The sequence below is a fragment of the Exophiala spinifera genome (genome assembly GCF_000836115.1).
Source record: "Exophiala spinifera strain CBS 89968 unplaced genomic scaffold supercont1.3, whole genome shotgun sequence".
Taxonomy (NCBI): domain Eukaryota; kingdom Fungi; phylum Ascomycota; class Eurotiomycetes; order Chaetothyriales; family Herpotrichiellaceae; genus Exophiala; species Exophiala spinifera.
This window is the reverse complement of record NW_015622515.1, coordinates 1,545,033-1,559,609: the sequence shown is the minus strand read 5'-3', so window position 1 is coordinate 1,559,609 and position 14,577 is coordinate 1,545,033. Positions and strand designations below refer to the sequence as shown.

General features: G+C 51.6%; 3 protein-coding genes across 3 annotated transcripts; 1 reads left to right on the top strand and 2 right to left on the bottom strand.

Annotated features, from left to right (window-relative positions):
* Window positions 1-1,151: 1,151 nt before the first annotated feature.
* PV08_04302 (uncharacterized protein) lies at window positions 1,152-3,095 on the bottom strand (the record flags this gene model as incomplete). The annotated part of the gene is made up of 1 exon (XM_016378650.1): window positions 1,152-3,095. One exon carries the CDS (start codon window positions 3,093-3,095, stop codon window positions 1,152-1,154), a length of 1,944 nt encoding a protein of 647 aa, XP_016237327.1.
* Window positions 3,096-4,955: 1,860 nt separating this feature from the next.
* Window positions 4,956-8,563, top strand: PV08_04301 (uncharacterized protein; the record flags this gene model as incomplete). Its single annotated transcript, XM_016378649.1, has 2 exons — window positions 4,956-5,768; window positions 8,333-8,563. 2 exons carry the CDS (start codon window positions 4,956-4,958, stop codon window positions 8,561-8,563), a joined length of 1,044 nt encoding a protein of 347 aa, XP_016237326.1.
* A 1,248-nt stretch (window positions 8,564-9,811) lies between these two features.
* PV08_04300 (uncharacterized protein) lies at window positions 9,812-14,344 on the bottom strand (the record flags this gene model as incomplete). The annotated part of the gene is made up of 1 exon (XM_016378648.1): window positions 9,812-14,344. The coding sequence occupies one exon, from the start codon at window positions 14,342-14,344 to the stop codon at window positions 9,812-9,814; it is 4,533 nt and encodes a 1,510-aa protein (XP_016237325.1).
* Between the last annotated feature and the right edge of the window lie 233 nt (window positions 14,345-14,577).

Genomic DNA, 14,577 nt, shown 5'->3' with positions numbered 1-14,577 from the left:
GTCCCTCCCTCTCACCGTCCCTCCCTCTCACCGTCCCTCCCTCTCACCGTCCCTCCCTCTCACCGTCCCTCCCTCTCACCGTCCCTCCCTCTCACTTCCCCCCCTTTTCCTCTCCTGAGTTATCACTTAATTGACCTCCCTTTCTACCCATACACCAACCCGCCGTCTTCTTGCTCACTACTGACTCCTCTGTCAAATTACTCAGTGCGATTGGTGCATGTTCCGTGGCGGACAGAGGGGTAGGGATCTCTACTGACCTCCTCCCACCTGTGGTCGGACCCTGTCATTTGTCATCCACCGTCTGCCCCTGCTGCGAGGGCACCGCATCACATCCCCCCAAAAAGACACCTCCACGGCAGTGGAATGGCTACGAATACGAAAGTTGAAGTCACAGTCATCCATCCATTCGGCATTCATGATTGACTCGGAAAGAGTTGAGAGAGTCGAGAGGAGAGTCTTTCTTATTTTTTTTTGAATAGTAGAGTAACGATCCTGTAAAATGAACCGAAAAGAGCAATATTGAGAAGAAGCTCTGTCTGTCATCATCATGCGATGACTTTCTCTGGTGGTGTGAAGATACGTACAAACAATTGTTTGCTGTTTTCTTCTTGTTTGTCTGCTTTCCTTTTTTTTCATAGCTCTGATTGCCGCAAGTCTTTGCAATGCTCATGGCATGACCTGAATACAAGTTCTAGCAGGCCATTGTCATCAATCAGCCCAGCAAATCCTAACCCCGTGCACCCCAGATCCTTGATTGGAGCAGCCTCTGAAGCCAGTACGGTCCCCGTGATCCATCCAGCCATACACATGTCATGTCTCACGCATCACCCACCTGTGGAAAACCCCATTGTGAGTTCGTCTCACGAGTTGTTCGATCTGCTATCATCTCACTAGTCAGTCAAACTTGTAGATGCCTCATTGGTTGAGGGTGAACACGCCTTGTTCTCAACCGCAGTCCTTCCATGACCATCACCATGTCAATTTTCACGTTTTCCAATTTTTGGTTTGCCTTATCCATTTTCCTCTGTTTGTCAATCCGTGGTAGCTCAACCGGTGGTCGTTTCGATCTGGAAATCATATCATGAAAATTCATGGTGAGCGCCTGCTCTCACACATATCAAGCTATCACGCCGTCTTTCTCTGATGCCTTCTCAACGGCCACTGTTGAAATTTTGCGGGGAGACATTGGTGTCTTGATCTTCCCGGGGGCGATCGGCTCTCGAATTGCCACGTGGTGGCTGAGGGGCTCGTCTTGGATTCAAGAACGCATTGTCAGGTTGGAATGTCGGGAAACCTGGCTGTGGCAGACGAATTGGCAGTGGCAGAACATGTGGATGTGGTAGCATGGGCGCGGCGTACGTCGTACCCGGCAGGTGCTGGTTTCTGGCTTGTTGCCGCGTTGTTGTTGGTGCTCCTTGTCGAGCCTCAGGTTCGAAAAAAGACTCCTCCCAGCGTTGGACATGGCGTTCTGCCTCTCGAACATCTTCTGGTATCGACCTCGCACTGTTTTGATGTCTGACACCCACACTCCCAAACTCTCTGTTAGGTACAGGCGGTTGCCGTTCAGCCATCGGAGGGCCAGACGGGTGGACAGGCCTTGATGGCGGGAGGCTGACGCCTGTGTGCCCAGGATAGTAACGAACAGCGTTACTCACGGGTTGGTTCATGATGTCAACGGACAAGGTTGGTTGGGTCGGTGGTGGTTGTGCTTGGAACTGGCGTTGTTCGTGTTGGGGGACGCTGGTTCGTTCCTCTGCGACGGTGGTCATGCTGGGTTGGTATAGTGCTGGATACCAATGGGGCATGGCCCCCAAATTTGCTCTCCCTTCGACGCGACGTGGTCCAAATGGATCTCTCGATGTCAAGGTCATATGAGGAGCATCCCAGGTTTCCAGTGGAAAGCAATTACAACTGTCGCCAGTTCGAGAGGGTCTTCCGCAGCTGAAACAGAAAGATTGGCCACACCGACATCTCAACATAGGACAGCCCCCTGCTCGTTCACAGTAGATCCCACACGCTGGGCATCGCTTGTAGCCTCTCTGTCTGAACAACTCCCGAGAAGCAGGATCCATGGGTTCTTCTGGCGGCGGACATTGATGAGCGTCAGCGCCTCGCCTACACTCTTTGCAAGTTTCCAGGCCGCACTTGTGACAAGTGACAAACTTTCCCTGAGCGAGCTGGAGCCGACCTGTGTTGATGTAAGCACTGCAACGCATGTTGGAGCAGAAAAATCGGCTTTGATCAGAAAATTCTTCCACCACCCGGTTGAAATGCTCGATAACGTTATCGTCCAGAAGGTATTCGTATTCCTCGACATCGATAGCACTGAAGCAGCACCGCGGAGGAAAACTTCCCATATCCTGCGTCGATATCGACACCAGTTGATTCAGACATGTTCTGCAGGAGCGGTGTCCGCATGAAAGCAAGTGGAGACGTACTTCGCTAACATCTCTGTGGCAAATGATGCATTCATCATCGTCTTCTGTTTTTATCGGATCAACTCTGGTAACGTCCTGAAGGTATCTTTGACTGTACGCTTCGTAGCCAAAGCTCGTACGGTCAAATCTTGGACCTGATGAGGCTCTAGCCATTGGACTTTGTGTGTGACGAATGCTGACTCCAACACCTGAGATGGTCACGTCGCTGACAAGTCCATTTGCAAAGTCGATCAAATTTTGCGCGTCTTCATGAGATAGAGTCTCAGACTCTAAGTGAAACAAAACCACAGGCAGTGGACTCAAGCTTGGATCTCTAGGGTGGTCATGATCATGAGAGGTCTGGTCCGATGCCACACTGTTGGTACCCTGATCTGTCGGGTTGGACTCTTGGTCAGTTGTCGTTGTTTGATAGCCAGACTCTTGCAATGTGTTCATTGATTCGGATGCGGTTTCTCGAATGCCGGGCTCCGTCGACTGAAGGACTTGATCCCATGGCAATTCTTGATCAATGGGTTCGGTCAATCTGTCCGTTTCACCAGACACCATACTGTCGGAAGAAGTTCCAGTTGATGACGTATTCAGAGGCTCTTGCTCTTGGTCAGATGCCATTCTGTTGGGATCAAGGTTGGTCAATGGGCCCTCTTGTTCAGACGCCATTTTGACGGTACCAAAGTCTGTTGACGATGGACCTGGAAGGAGCAGAGGCTTTACAGGGAGACGAGAAGATGGGAGAGGTAGGATCTGTCTGTAGAGGAAGATGTGAGACGACTGATTTGAGAAACTGGGAATGAGGCGTCGACTTACTTGCAGAGAACCAATGGTGGTTTCTTTGCTCCAAAGGCAAAGCCTTTGGCTCCTCTATCGATAGAACGATAGAGAACCAAGCGTGGCTGGGATGTTCTGAGAGGGATAAAGCAGGATTTGAAGGAATATGGCTCTCTGTGACGATAGAAGAGAAGGACGTGTTGTTGATGATGATGATGGAGAGGAGGGTGAATTCTGTGAGGACTGGGAGATGAATAGGAATATTCAAATATTGCCTGTTGAGCTTGCGTGTGTTCGCCGAGACATAGGTCGAACGACCATTGATAGAGCTGCAGCAGGGCAGTGCGAGAGAGAACATCTCCCGCACACAACATCACAGCGTCGAGGCCTCTTTGTTCGACAAGTATCTTGGGTATTTGCCCGGAAGCTGCTTCAAGACCTCTTAAGATGATAGACAGACAAGGTCTCTTGCTTTACCTGTGCCATCTTCGTCCTCCTTTATTTATGCGGCCACACCATCTGGTCAGCCACCACAGCATCCCTTGTTCTCGCCGCCTGTTTGACTTGGGACGACACAGTGCTGTCCAGTTCATCGCACTGTGGCAACTAGTACCATGGTGTGGATCGACAGACTTCGCAGCTTCCACCATCTCGACGCTTTCCACGTCTTTCTGTGCCAGTAACGCATGGCTCTTCCTTGTCGTGCACGGCTATACACAACCGGTCAAGAGAAGGAACCTCAACAAGGGGCAGCCAGCTTCCATACACACAGGTTCAGCTTAGCACAGTGTCCAAGAAGCCAGGCAGGGTCACTCGTCAAGGCTGGGACTGGGCAGCAAACCCATTGGCATAGGACCATGTCGAAAGAGTCTGGACCACATAAACAATGAGAGTCCAATTGGCATGGTCCTGGTGTCCCTTGATGCGACGAGCAGGAGCTCCATGTCGCCAACGTGCTCAGAATGATTAATTTATATATTCTTTCCACATGGACAACAACTGATGTGCATATCTGTCCAACAACGTGGCGGCGAGAAAGACGACCGTAGTCGGCCGGATAAACATCGGATATTGCATTGTTGTGAAGTCTGTCGAGCCTCATCAACAACACCAGCAGTCCGGGCGAAAGAAAGGCTGGCTTTGCCGTGACAGAAGCTGGACAAGTGCTGCCATCAAATCCCTGACAGGCAAGGATGCCTGGGAAGGGGCCAACATATGCTGGCATAGTAATGCCGTATCTGTTCAATGATCCTCAGAACTGGAAGGACAATGTTAACAGGGCCCACGGCTTTGAGAGAGTCCTCTTGACATGCCGCCCCTCCATCAAAGGAAAGCTGGCTTTGATGATTGTGTGATATGGATGTTATGGTATCAAGTGTTCTGTCTCGAAAGCGCCATCTGGCGACGGGCCCGACAATACGGACGCGACACAATGAACGCGACACAATGAGGGCAGCTTGTGAAAGGAAGTGTAAGAGCAAGAGCGTGACAAGCCGGGCGGGCAGCGACCGTGAAGACGTGTATAAGTGGGATGGATGAAAAGGCTGGAGATTCTGTACTGCCGGAATCATTTCAGACTGTCTGCTTGATGCTTTTTTTCACCATCCGCTGACCATTTCTTCTGGCTTGTTGCTTTCCTATCGCAACCATCCTCGCTCTCTGTGGAGTTGGGACTTGGGATCTCAACATCATCCATCCTCAACTGTCCCGGCCCTGGTCGACCATCTGCTTCAAAGTTCACCGCACCGTAACATGGATGAGATGGCCAAGCCCTTTGAGACATTATCGCAGGTTAGTGACCGGCATCTGTCTGCCATGGATACACGACGTATCCTATCTTCGTCCACTGACGATCAATTGCAGGCAGCATCAACAAGCCCTTCTCAAACAGCCGACACCCGTTCTGATGGAAGCTTCACGAGCAGCGCTAGTACATCTGGAACCAGTACTCTTTATTCCTCCTTCACCGATGTCCAGTTGACAAAGTCTGAATCGACAACCTCCGACGCCAACAATGACGGTCCTCTGAAGCTGAACGAGGTACTCGATCATCGCTTGTCGATGATCCTTGAATCTGAACCGATCGCCAACTCAACAAGTTATGACAAGTCGAAACAGGTTGCAAATGAGTTTTCGGCAGCATACAAGTCTCGATTCAATTTCAACTGCGCCTTTAGGTTTACCGGATCGGTTGATGAGCCCGAAGCGCCGCCAAAGACAAAGGGTGCATTCCTGAAGGCGTTGATTGCCGAGATGGGCCTTGCCGCAAACGTCCAAGCTGGATTACAAGCATACCAACACGCCCTCAACTCACGGAAACATCATGTCTTTGAACCGGACTTCCTCATCGACCAGAACACGGCTACAATAATTACCATTGACCAGCTCGATCAGATCGTGGCTCACCTTAAGGAAGCGAAAGAAGGGGTTGACAAGATCGAACTGGACGACGCGGGCATCCCGGACGAGCTCTTTGAGGCATTCTGTCACGCTCAGCTGTGGGTTGCAAGGACCAGAGCCATCCTCGTTCAGCTGCATGTGTTTTACAAGATCAACTTTGTCCTTGTGAGTGACAAGAGTGCAACCAAGGCTTCGGCTAGTCACTAGATTCCGTCTGCGTGTGACATGTCTGGAACAGATGGATCATGAACTGTTGTGATACACTTTCTCGCCTTGAACAGGCTGCCTAGACAACACCTCAATTTGGTACTATTTTTTACCATGCATAGATCGCTAAGACTTTGTGGTCTCCGAATTGATGACGACGAAGATGATGATGATTGCAAATTTTGCCATGACACACCGGCCGCTTTGATAAACCTGATTTGTTTGTAGTATGGAGCACTGGATAAGAAGGTACCCAGACTCCTAGAGCCGGTCTGTGTCTGTATGAATCCTGCCACGCTGGCAAGTGTCCACGATAGGTACCCAGTATGTCTGGACCACATCAACTCGGCTCGCCAAGTAGTCCAATGCAAGTCCTTATCCTTCGCTCCATCGGTACCATGCGAGATTGAGAAAACGACCCCCCCTCCGGAAAAGCGGCGGCTGCAGAACTGCTTTCCCGATCCAAGATGATAAGAACGAGTTGAATGAAATCTAGTAGTCACTGTATCGAACAAGCATTTTCTTTTCCTGGCTGCATGGGGGACGAAAATGGACTGGACTGGACTGGACCGGACCGGACTCTGCTGCGTTGTCCTCCTGTACAAGTGACGGTGACGGTGACGGTGATAACGATATGCGAGTGACAGGATTCCCACCAAGCTCTAACTCACCCGGGATCATTACTTTTGTTACCTAATGAATGGCCGAGGCTCGAGTTCGCAATCTTTGGGTGGCGCCGGTGGTGAAGTTTGAACACCCTGATCTACCGTACAGTCCGCATTGGGGACCCCTGTTTGAACCTGACAGGTGAGCGAGCGATCACTGATCACCCGTGGTGGCGTGCAGCGCAATGCGGTACGAGGCAGCAGTGCCCAAAGGGTTGGATCCATGACCAACCTCAGCAATGGAGGGGGCGTATCTACAGTACCTTGGGTACCTGATCTACTGTACTCACATACTGTACCTCCCTGCACTTGTACTACCGACTGAAGAGTAAAGGTATCACCCTCATCATCATCATCATCGCCACCACCACCATGATCACCATGACAGGATCCTGCAGCCCTTGCTTGACTGCCTGACTGACTGACTGACCGAGTGTGATACAAGGACCAAAGAAACAACTTGTGCACAGTGCATCCTCGCGTCATCACATGCTTTCTCGCTTGAATCGTCTCTACCCAAGACCGAGACGCAGAAACTCGCTTCCACGTCTCTCTCACTTGTTTCCCCATCGAGACCATTCGTCGATGGAGAAAAAAGAGAAAGAGGGACGAACGAATCCGTCTACACCGTCGTCCCGTCTTCTCTACACCGCCAGAATTGTATCATCCCGCATCGCTTCTAGGCCCGTGGGTCAAGTGTCAATCCCAAGGTCCCAGGTCTGAGCGCCACCGTCACCGGCCATCACCCATCATCACCCACCGTTGACCAGTGACCACTGCCCAGCGACCACCACCGCCTTTTTCTCTGCTTTCTCTCGAATTCCCTCGAAGCCACTTCACCCTACGGGTACGATACAGTAGGGGACCGAGCTAAGGTGCGCCCCCAAGTCACAAGTGTCCGCACACGGCACGGCGCCTTGCTTGTTCCAGCGGGCCGTCACCTACCGCCACGGCATTTCATTCGGCGACAGTGCGTGCGCGCGGGCGTGTGTGGGTGTCGAATACAAGAAAAAGATTCGGTGAACGGGGGCTATCATTCGTTTGATTGGTACGGATGCTCGTTCGTCCACCCTCGTTCTCGTGCTTGACAGACGTGTTTCTCTCGGTACGGAGTACGCAACGTGGCTTTTTTTGTCTCTCTCACATCACATCCCCGTCACCATTTCTTTTCCTTGCATTTGTCAGGTCGTGCCAGGTCTGGTCTGATCTGATCTGGTCGGGTCGGGTCGTGAGGTGTAGGAGAAGTCAAGCCCTGATCGATCGGTGATTAAGCAGTGGGGTGGGGGGGGGGGGGACGAAAACACAATTCCAAGATTTATTATCAGGCCCAGTGAGCCCAATGAGGGAATGAATGGATTTGAACGCCCGGTATGCAGCCCAGCAGGTAACCCTATGTAGGCCGGCATGCAGTAGTGCCGTCGACCTACTCTGTAGAGTGATTAGCACACCTGGGCTACGGAGGAACTAGACGAAGCAGCGCAGCACGCAGGATGCTAAGCACACCGCATGCGGCGGCCCAACAGGTCAGTCAACACGGCCATGAATTGTGCATGAGATGCATGCATGCCACTACAGCCAGACGGTGGACGTCCAAGAAAGGCCGGGAGGGGCGCCAGAGTGGGTAACAGAGTGGTAGAGGGGTAAGAATCCTAAGATTGCGTCTTGAACGAGGGGGGCTGAAGGGGTGCGTCCGTCGAGGGGCAAGTTCCAGTGTCGTCTGTTTCTTTATATAAACAACACGGTCTTCGAATTGTTTCATAAACCCTTTTTGTTTCCTCTCTCTCTCTCTCTCTTCTGTTTTCTCGTTGTCATTCATCGACCTCTCTACTTTCCAAGCCTTTGTTCTGACCTCCACAGCCAGACCTCTTACCACCACCACCACCCACCCACCTTTACCCACCAACACCAACCACAATGGCTGACGAGGCTACCAAGGCAAAGCTCCGAGCTGCCTTTGACAAGCTCACCCCTGAGGACTTCGCCTCGGTCGCCGGCAACAAGGATGCCCTCGCCGACAAGGTTGCCGAAAAGTACTCCATCTCCAAGGAGGAGGCACTCAAGCAGGTCAACGAGGCCTTTGCCAAATAGACGACCACTTGTCGTCGACGTCTCTCCTCTTCGCTTCCAGTCCTCCTGCGTCGACTCATTTAGGGAAAAGAAGAAAATCCTCCGTACAAGAGTGTTTCCGGTTCCCTCCTATGTCTCTCTTTTGTTTTGATGTGTCACGCGTCTCATCGTCACCACGACCGCGACCACCGTCACCACAACACCACGACCACGATCTCTCCTTCCGTTGATGTACACTTTTGACCAGGCCCCATTACGAACCACACGGCCGAAAAGTCCACAATGTTCACACTCGTTTCCAATTCAAATACCGCACCTCGAGACCACGAAATGAGATTCCCTCTTTCTTTTTTTGGAAATCAAGAGCGTCGGGGGGAAATGGAACAATAGAAAAAAAAACCTCATGACACACTGCTGCTCACTTGCCCCCCCTCGTTCCTTTTCCGATCAGGAGAGGTACGAGGGAGACAAAAGGTACCGAAAGACAGTATCGTGTCTGGCTCGGGGATGGGTGATATGTGGTCAATGGATGCAAAAGTGTCGATATGTCGGAAGATAAATCACGGTTGATTGATGATGGGTGCGAACGATGACGGTGACGACTGCGGACACCGAAAAAGAGAGACGTGTTGGGGATTGGAAATTACCTCTTTGAATGGACGGGTTTCCTTTTTCTTCCCACATCATTCATAGCGAAGGGAGTTTCAAATATCAAATCACATCACGACACACGCTTTCAATATAAACCTTGACACATAAAGACACAGTGTACTGGCAATGTGCTTGATCTCTCGACCCCCCCCTTCGCCCCCCCCTTTTCGGAGTACTATATGTATGCGGTCGTGTTTCACTTTGCACTCGGGGGACCTTTTGTCTTCCTGTTTGTGTTGTAGGACAGATCGATCCGTCGTGGCACTCTACAACTCGGTGACGTACGTGGAATAGATGTCTACCCAAGGTAGGTAGGTAGGTAGGTAGGTAGGTAGGTAGGTCGGTGGCTAACTTGGAGACACACACTCTCGTACGGACTGTGAGTGAGGTCAGGTAGGTACTCAGATACGTACTCAGAGAAAATCCCAAAGAAAAATTGTCTCGTGTGTAATGTAAAATACAATCTCAAACTAGTTAGCACTTTGTCCACAAACAAAACACATTCCAGACCAATTCGACCTTCTTTTCGTGCTAAGGAAAAAAAAGAGGTCACTTGTCGAAGAAGCACCACTCACCACCACCACCATCTATCCCTCTCACTCTCCCTCTCCCAAAAATCTATACTTCTTCTTCATCGTCCAGTCCATGTCCAAGTAATTCATCATCCTCGACCACCTGAGAATAATCCTGCCCACGTCGAGCAAAGGCATCTCTCGATCGATATGGAGCACCGTACCCACCGGCGCCGGCACCTCGTCCGAGTCCAAATCTTCCACCACCACTACCGCCGCCACCGCCAACGGGCATGTATCCCTTTAGATTTCTCCAAATACTCATCACGAGTAACGGGGTCGCCTTGGCCACGGCCACAGTTCCAGCCACGATGGCCACGGGAACACTAACCCAAGGTGACTCGCCCGGTGAGCTTGACGTGCCCATGCTCTCGCCGAGTCTGATTTGACCAAACCCGCCAAACCCGTCTCTCCATTTCGTATACACCCAGTACCCAATCCCCGCTGCGGCTACAAGGGGTATGGTAATGGCGAAGAAAAGACCCGCCCCGCTGATACCGTGCTTCTTCTTGTACTCTTGCTCGTGGCCCGGACATTCCTTGCTCTCGACCTTGTCTAGCTCGTGTCCGCCTTGACACGTCGTAAGAGGGATGCGTCTGTATCCCGTCGGATACCAAAACTCGATCTGATCCGGGTTCTTGCGGCAGTTCTCTGCATGGTCGGGTGGATCGTAGCCGGGCACAAGAGCGCAGGTCCCGTCGGCCTTGGGCTGGAAGTTGTAGTCACACTCGAAATCCTCCCGCGTGCAGCTGCAGTTTTGAGCAATGTTGTGGATGTGAGTGATCATCTTGCCGTTATAACACTGCGCATCTGTACGTTTGCGGTGGTATTGAGCCACGTGACCAAAGAGGCAGTTGTTGTCTTGCATAGGGTGCTTGGGCTCCCAGAGGGTGTAGTCCTCATTCTCGGGCTTCTGCTCATCGAGCTCACAAGGTCTCTGGCGTTCCTTGAGGCCACTAAAATCCACCGCGACCGTGAAGATACCTCGTTTGGCATTGCTGCCGACCTCGCGGCCCCAGAGAAGGAAGTTTAGAGAATTGTCAGAGGGAACGGTAGTGATGGCATCAATCTGCATCTCGACGTCGGGCGAAAATTCAAACTCTTTCCAAGACTGGCCCTCGTCCAAAGTGTAAAAGAGACTCTTTGTGGGTTGCGATTCCTTCACGATGACGATGATGCTACCTTGATCACCATATTCCCACATGTAGCTTCCCTTCATCACAGAGGACCATGTGATGCCAGCATCGCGTGTGATGAAGGTGTCGGTGTTCTCGTCGTCTTTCCTCAATAGCCGGTCTCCAACGTTACCCACGGCCATCATCAAGCCGACGGCGCTTGGACTTGAGAAAGTTACAGACTTGTCAGATCGTTCAGTGTAGCTGTGGATATGTAGCGAGCACTTGTCAGTGGCTTTGCCGGCATTCTTGACGCATTCGTAGTCGTGCCCGAGCGCGTCCTTCTTGGGTGGCGGGAGTAGTGTCCACTGCGCGCCATCGTTGTGAGTGATCATGGATTTCAGTTTCTTCTTCCCGCCGTCATTGACCTCATCAATGTTAGACACTACATTCGTCATCGCCACGCCCTCAAGGCCTTGCATTTTCTCAAAATCAACATATCCATTCGTGTCTCTGTTGACAGCGTCGAGCGTGAAAACATATGAGGTGCCGTTGCTGTTTGACTTGATAATTGCACCGTACTCCCGATCAGGAAGCGCATTGACAGTAACATGCAGGAACACGGCATGGGTTGAGCTGTCGAGGACCGTGTATGCTTGTTGATGAGCAACTTGGAAGTTCTTGGGGAACTCGGCTGGAGCGAATGTATGACCATCAACGCTGGCGTCTACCTTGAGACCTTGGCTGTCCTCGGTCTTTGCCGCAACGATGATGAACTCAGACATTGTCGCAAAGTCTAGGATGTCGGGGAAGTGAACCTCTGATTTGCCGAAAAAGTTCTCGCTAGACAAAAGCATCAGGGGCTTTTCTGGGTTCTCATCCTGGTACTGTTCACAGTATATCAGTTGGTCAGAGTTGGGTCGACTCTCCCGCGTGATGAATTCACACTTCCTGGCGTATCGAACCATGGTCTCCCACTTGTCGCCACGGTCTTTGGAGAAGAAGATGTTTGTATGGTCGTCCTTGCCAACAGAGCCAGACCAGAGCAGCCAGTCTTTATACTCGGGGTGGAACCTTAGCGTTGGCAGCCTCAAGCTGCTTGGCCTTTCCGGTGCCTCAAATTTGTCAAATCTGGCTCCCCTGTCGATAGTGTAGTGCACGGCCTCGGAGCCCGTCAGGAAGAAAATCACATCGTTGTGATTGGGATTGGGCACAATTGCCGTGATGGGCTCCCCTTTCAAGATTCGCTCCCAAGATTTACCATGGTCGTGCGTCAGGTATATGTCTTGTTCACTTGTGCGCATGACGATGGTCTCGTCGCTTCCCATGGCTTTGGCGGCTCGTTCAAGGTAGTACCATTCAGAGAATCGATCGGCATCGAAATTGGTCTTTTCGATCTGGATGTCGCCACTGACCGGCTTTTTGGTTGTGTCTGAGCAAGGTCTTTCGACCTCTTCGTCCAGCTGTTCTCCTCCGTCACGAATGCACTCATTTCCTGGAATGAGTCGCCAGCCGGAAGGACCTTTGAAAGTGTCCTTTTCATCCTTACACTCACCTTTGGGTACAGCAATTGAAGCAGCAGGCGCAAGCAGGCACTTGGTGCGATCGTCTGGATCCCGAACAAAATTATAATCGCATTCAAAGTCCGCCATTGTGCATTTGCAAGGTTCAAACTCAGGCACAGGATCTTTGAACTCTTCGTCAATGAAACATTCTGCGTCTGCCTTTCTTCGGCGGTAGAATTGCTTGTGACCCATGACGCATGTCGGCTCCCCATCATCGTCAACGCGAGCGGGCCATCGCTCAAAGTCTGACTCTTTGCACACACGCTCATGCAGGCCGTCAAAGTCGATCTTGAACATCAGCCATTCGGTCTTGGAGCCAGATCCCTTGGAGCCCAATAAAGAAAACTTCAGGGTGGTAGAATCGACAAGAGTGGTCAGGAATTTGGCGCGTATTTTCTCTCCCAGGTCGGCCTTTTTCCACGTCTTACCATGGTCAAGAGAGTAATTGATGTGACTGGTGGCGTCTTCGTCGTCAATAGCCACGATAACGGCACCTTGGTTGCCAAACTCATACAGGTGCGCACCGTCCAGTCCCTTATACCAGGTAACGCCCGCGTCGTCCGAGACAAACAGGTCACCATCTTTGTAGGGCTTCAGGAATTTGCCAGTGTTTCCCACGCCCATGACAATACCAGGTGCGGGGCTGGAAAACACCCTCCCGCCTTGCTTTGCGTCGGTCACGGAGTGCAAGTTGAGTCTCTCATCTTTGACTTTTAGATCTTCGAAGGTTCGTCCGTCATCGAAGCTTATTTGTGAATAGATGTGCTTGTCCACAAGGATGGAATTTTCGACCTCTTTGAAGTTCTCCACCACGTTGACCAGTACAATGCCCTGTATATTTGAAACCTTTTCAAAGTCCACTCGCCCATAGATGTTCCGGTTGGTATGGTCAATGTTACGAGTGAAGTAGGTTCCGTTCGAGTTCGAGGTAAACAGGTAGCCAACAGGGTTTGCAGGCCTTGAGCCGAGAACATCAACTTGCATGCTGTAGTTCGTGCTCTCGAGGATGGTGTAGGCATCCTCATTGATGCGGTGCTGGCCAAATTCTGCACGATGCCATTGGGATCCGTCCTTGGTAACATATAGAGCGAGCTCATCGGTCCCTGCAGACTTTGCAGCTGCAACCAAAAATCCCTTGACAGACGCCATGCTGATGATACCAGAGACTGCTCGGCCATCGTCAAGTGCTGGCTCGACGCCGTCTTGGTCAAAGAAGGCGTCTGAAGCGAGGAGCCGGTTGTCTTTGGGCCACGGTGAGTACAAGCCCTCCACGATGCAAAACACTCGATCCTCAACCTCGACAGCAACATCTTCGGCAAATTGGGGGGTTCCTACAGCCCACTGGCAACCTCTGGTCTGACTGCTCATCTTCTTGACCGTCTTGAAATCATCTTCTGTGTACATGGCGGTCTCGGAACAGACAAGGCCGGTACACTGCTCGCCGTTCCAGATGACTCGTTTCGGATCCCGGCCGTGAAAGCTGAGAGGGGATGGGCGGAAGAGAGCAAGACTGGCACCATTGGTGCTGAACGTCCTCCACGTCTCACCTTGGTCGGTCGTTATCCAGTGTTCAGATCCCAGACCAAGGATGTATGCGCGCTGATTGTCCCAAGGGTGGGCTACCAGATCCCAAGCATTCCCAGACTGGCCGCCTCCTTTTACTTCCTCCCAGGTCCCACCAGCATCAGCACTCCGCCAGATGATGTTAGCATCTCGGTCTTGGGCAAGTATTATATCGCTATCGTCAAAATAAAACAAATTCTCCAGGGCATGCTCGAACTGGGTGGAGGAGATGGTTGGGCCGTCCTTTTTGGCGTGCGCAGGCTGCGACGAGGAGAGGACAAGGAGAAGGGCTAACGACGAGGCGACGGCTCGCCTGCAGAAGGACCGGAGGATCATCTTTGATTACCGCATTGAGCGGGTCTGAATGAGAGAGGTGGTTAAGAGGCAAATACAAAAGAACAATGGCACGATGAAAGGGACAAGCTGTTGTTTCGAATTGCTTGTGGCCAACGTATCTCGAAACCCAATACGGGAGTATTAACTTTAGCACAGCATTATTGCTCCGTCGACTCAGCCTAGCGGGCGCGTCATTAGCGTGCGCCAATCCGCCAATCATGGGAAATGCGCGC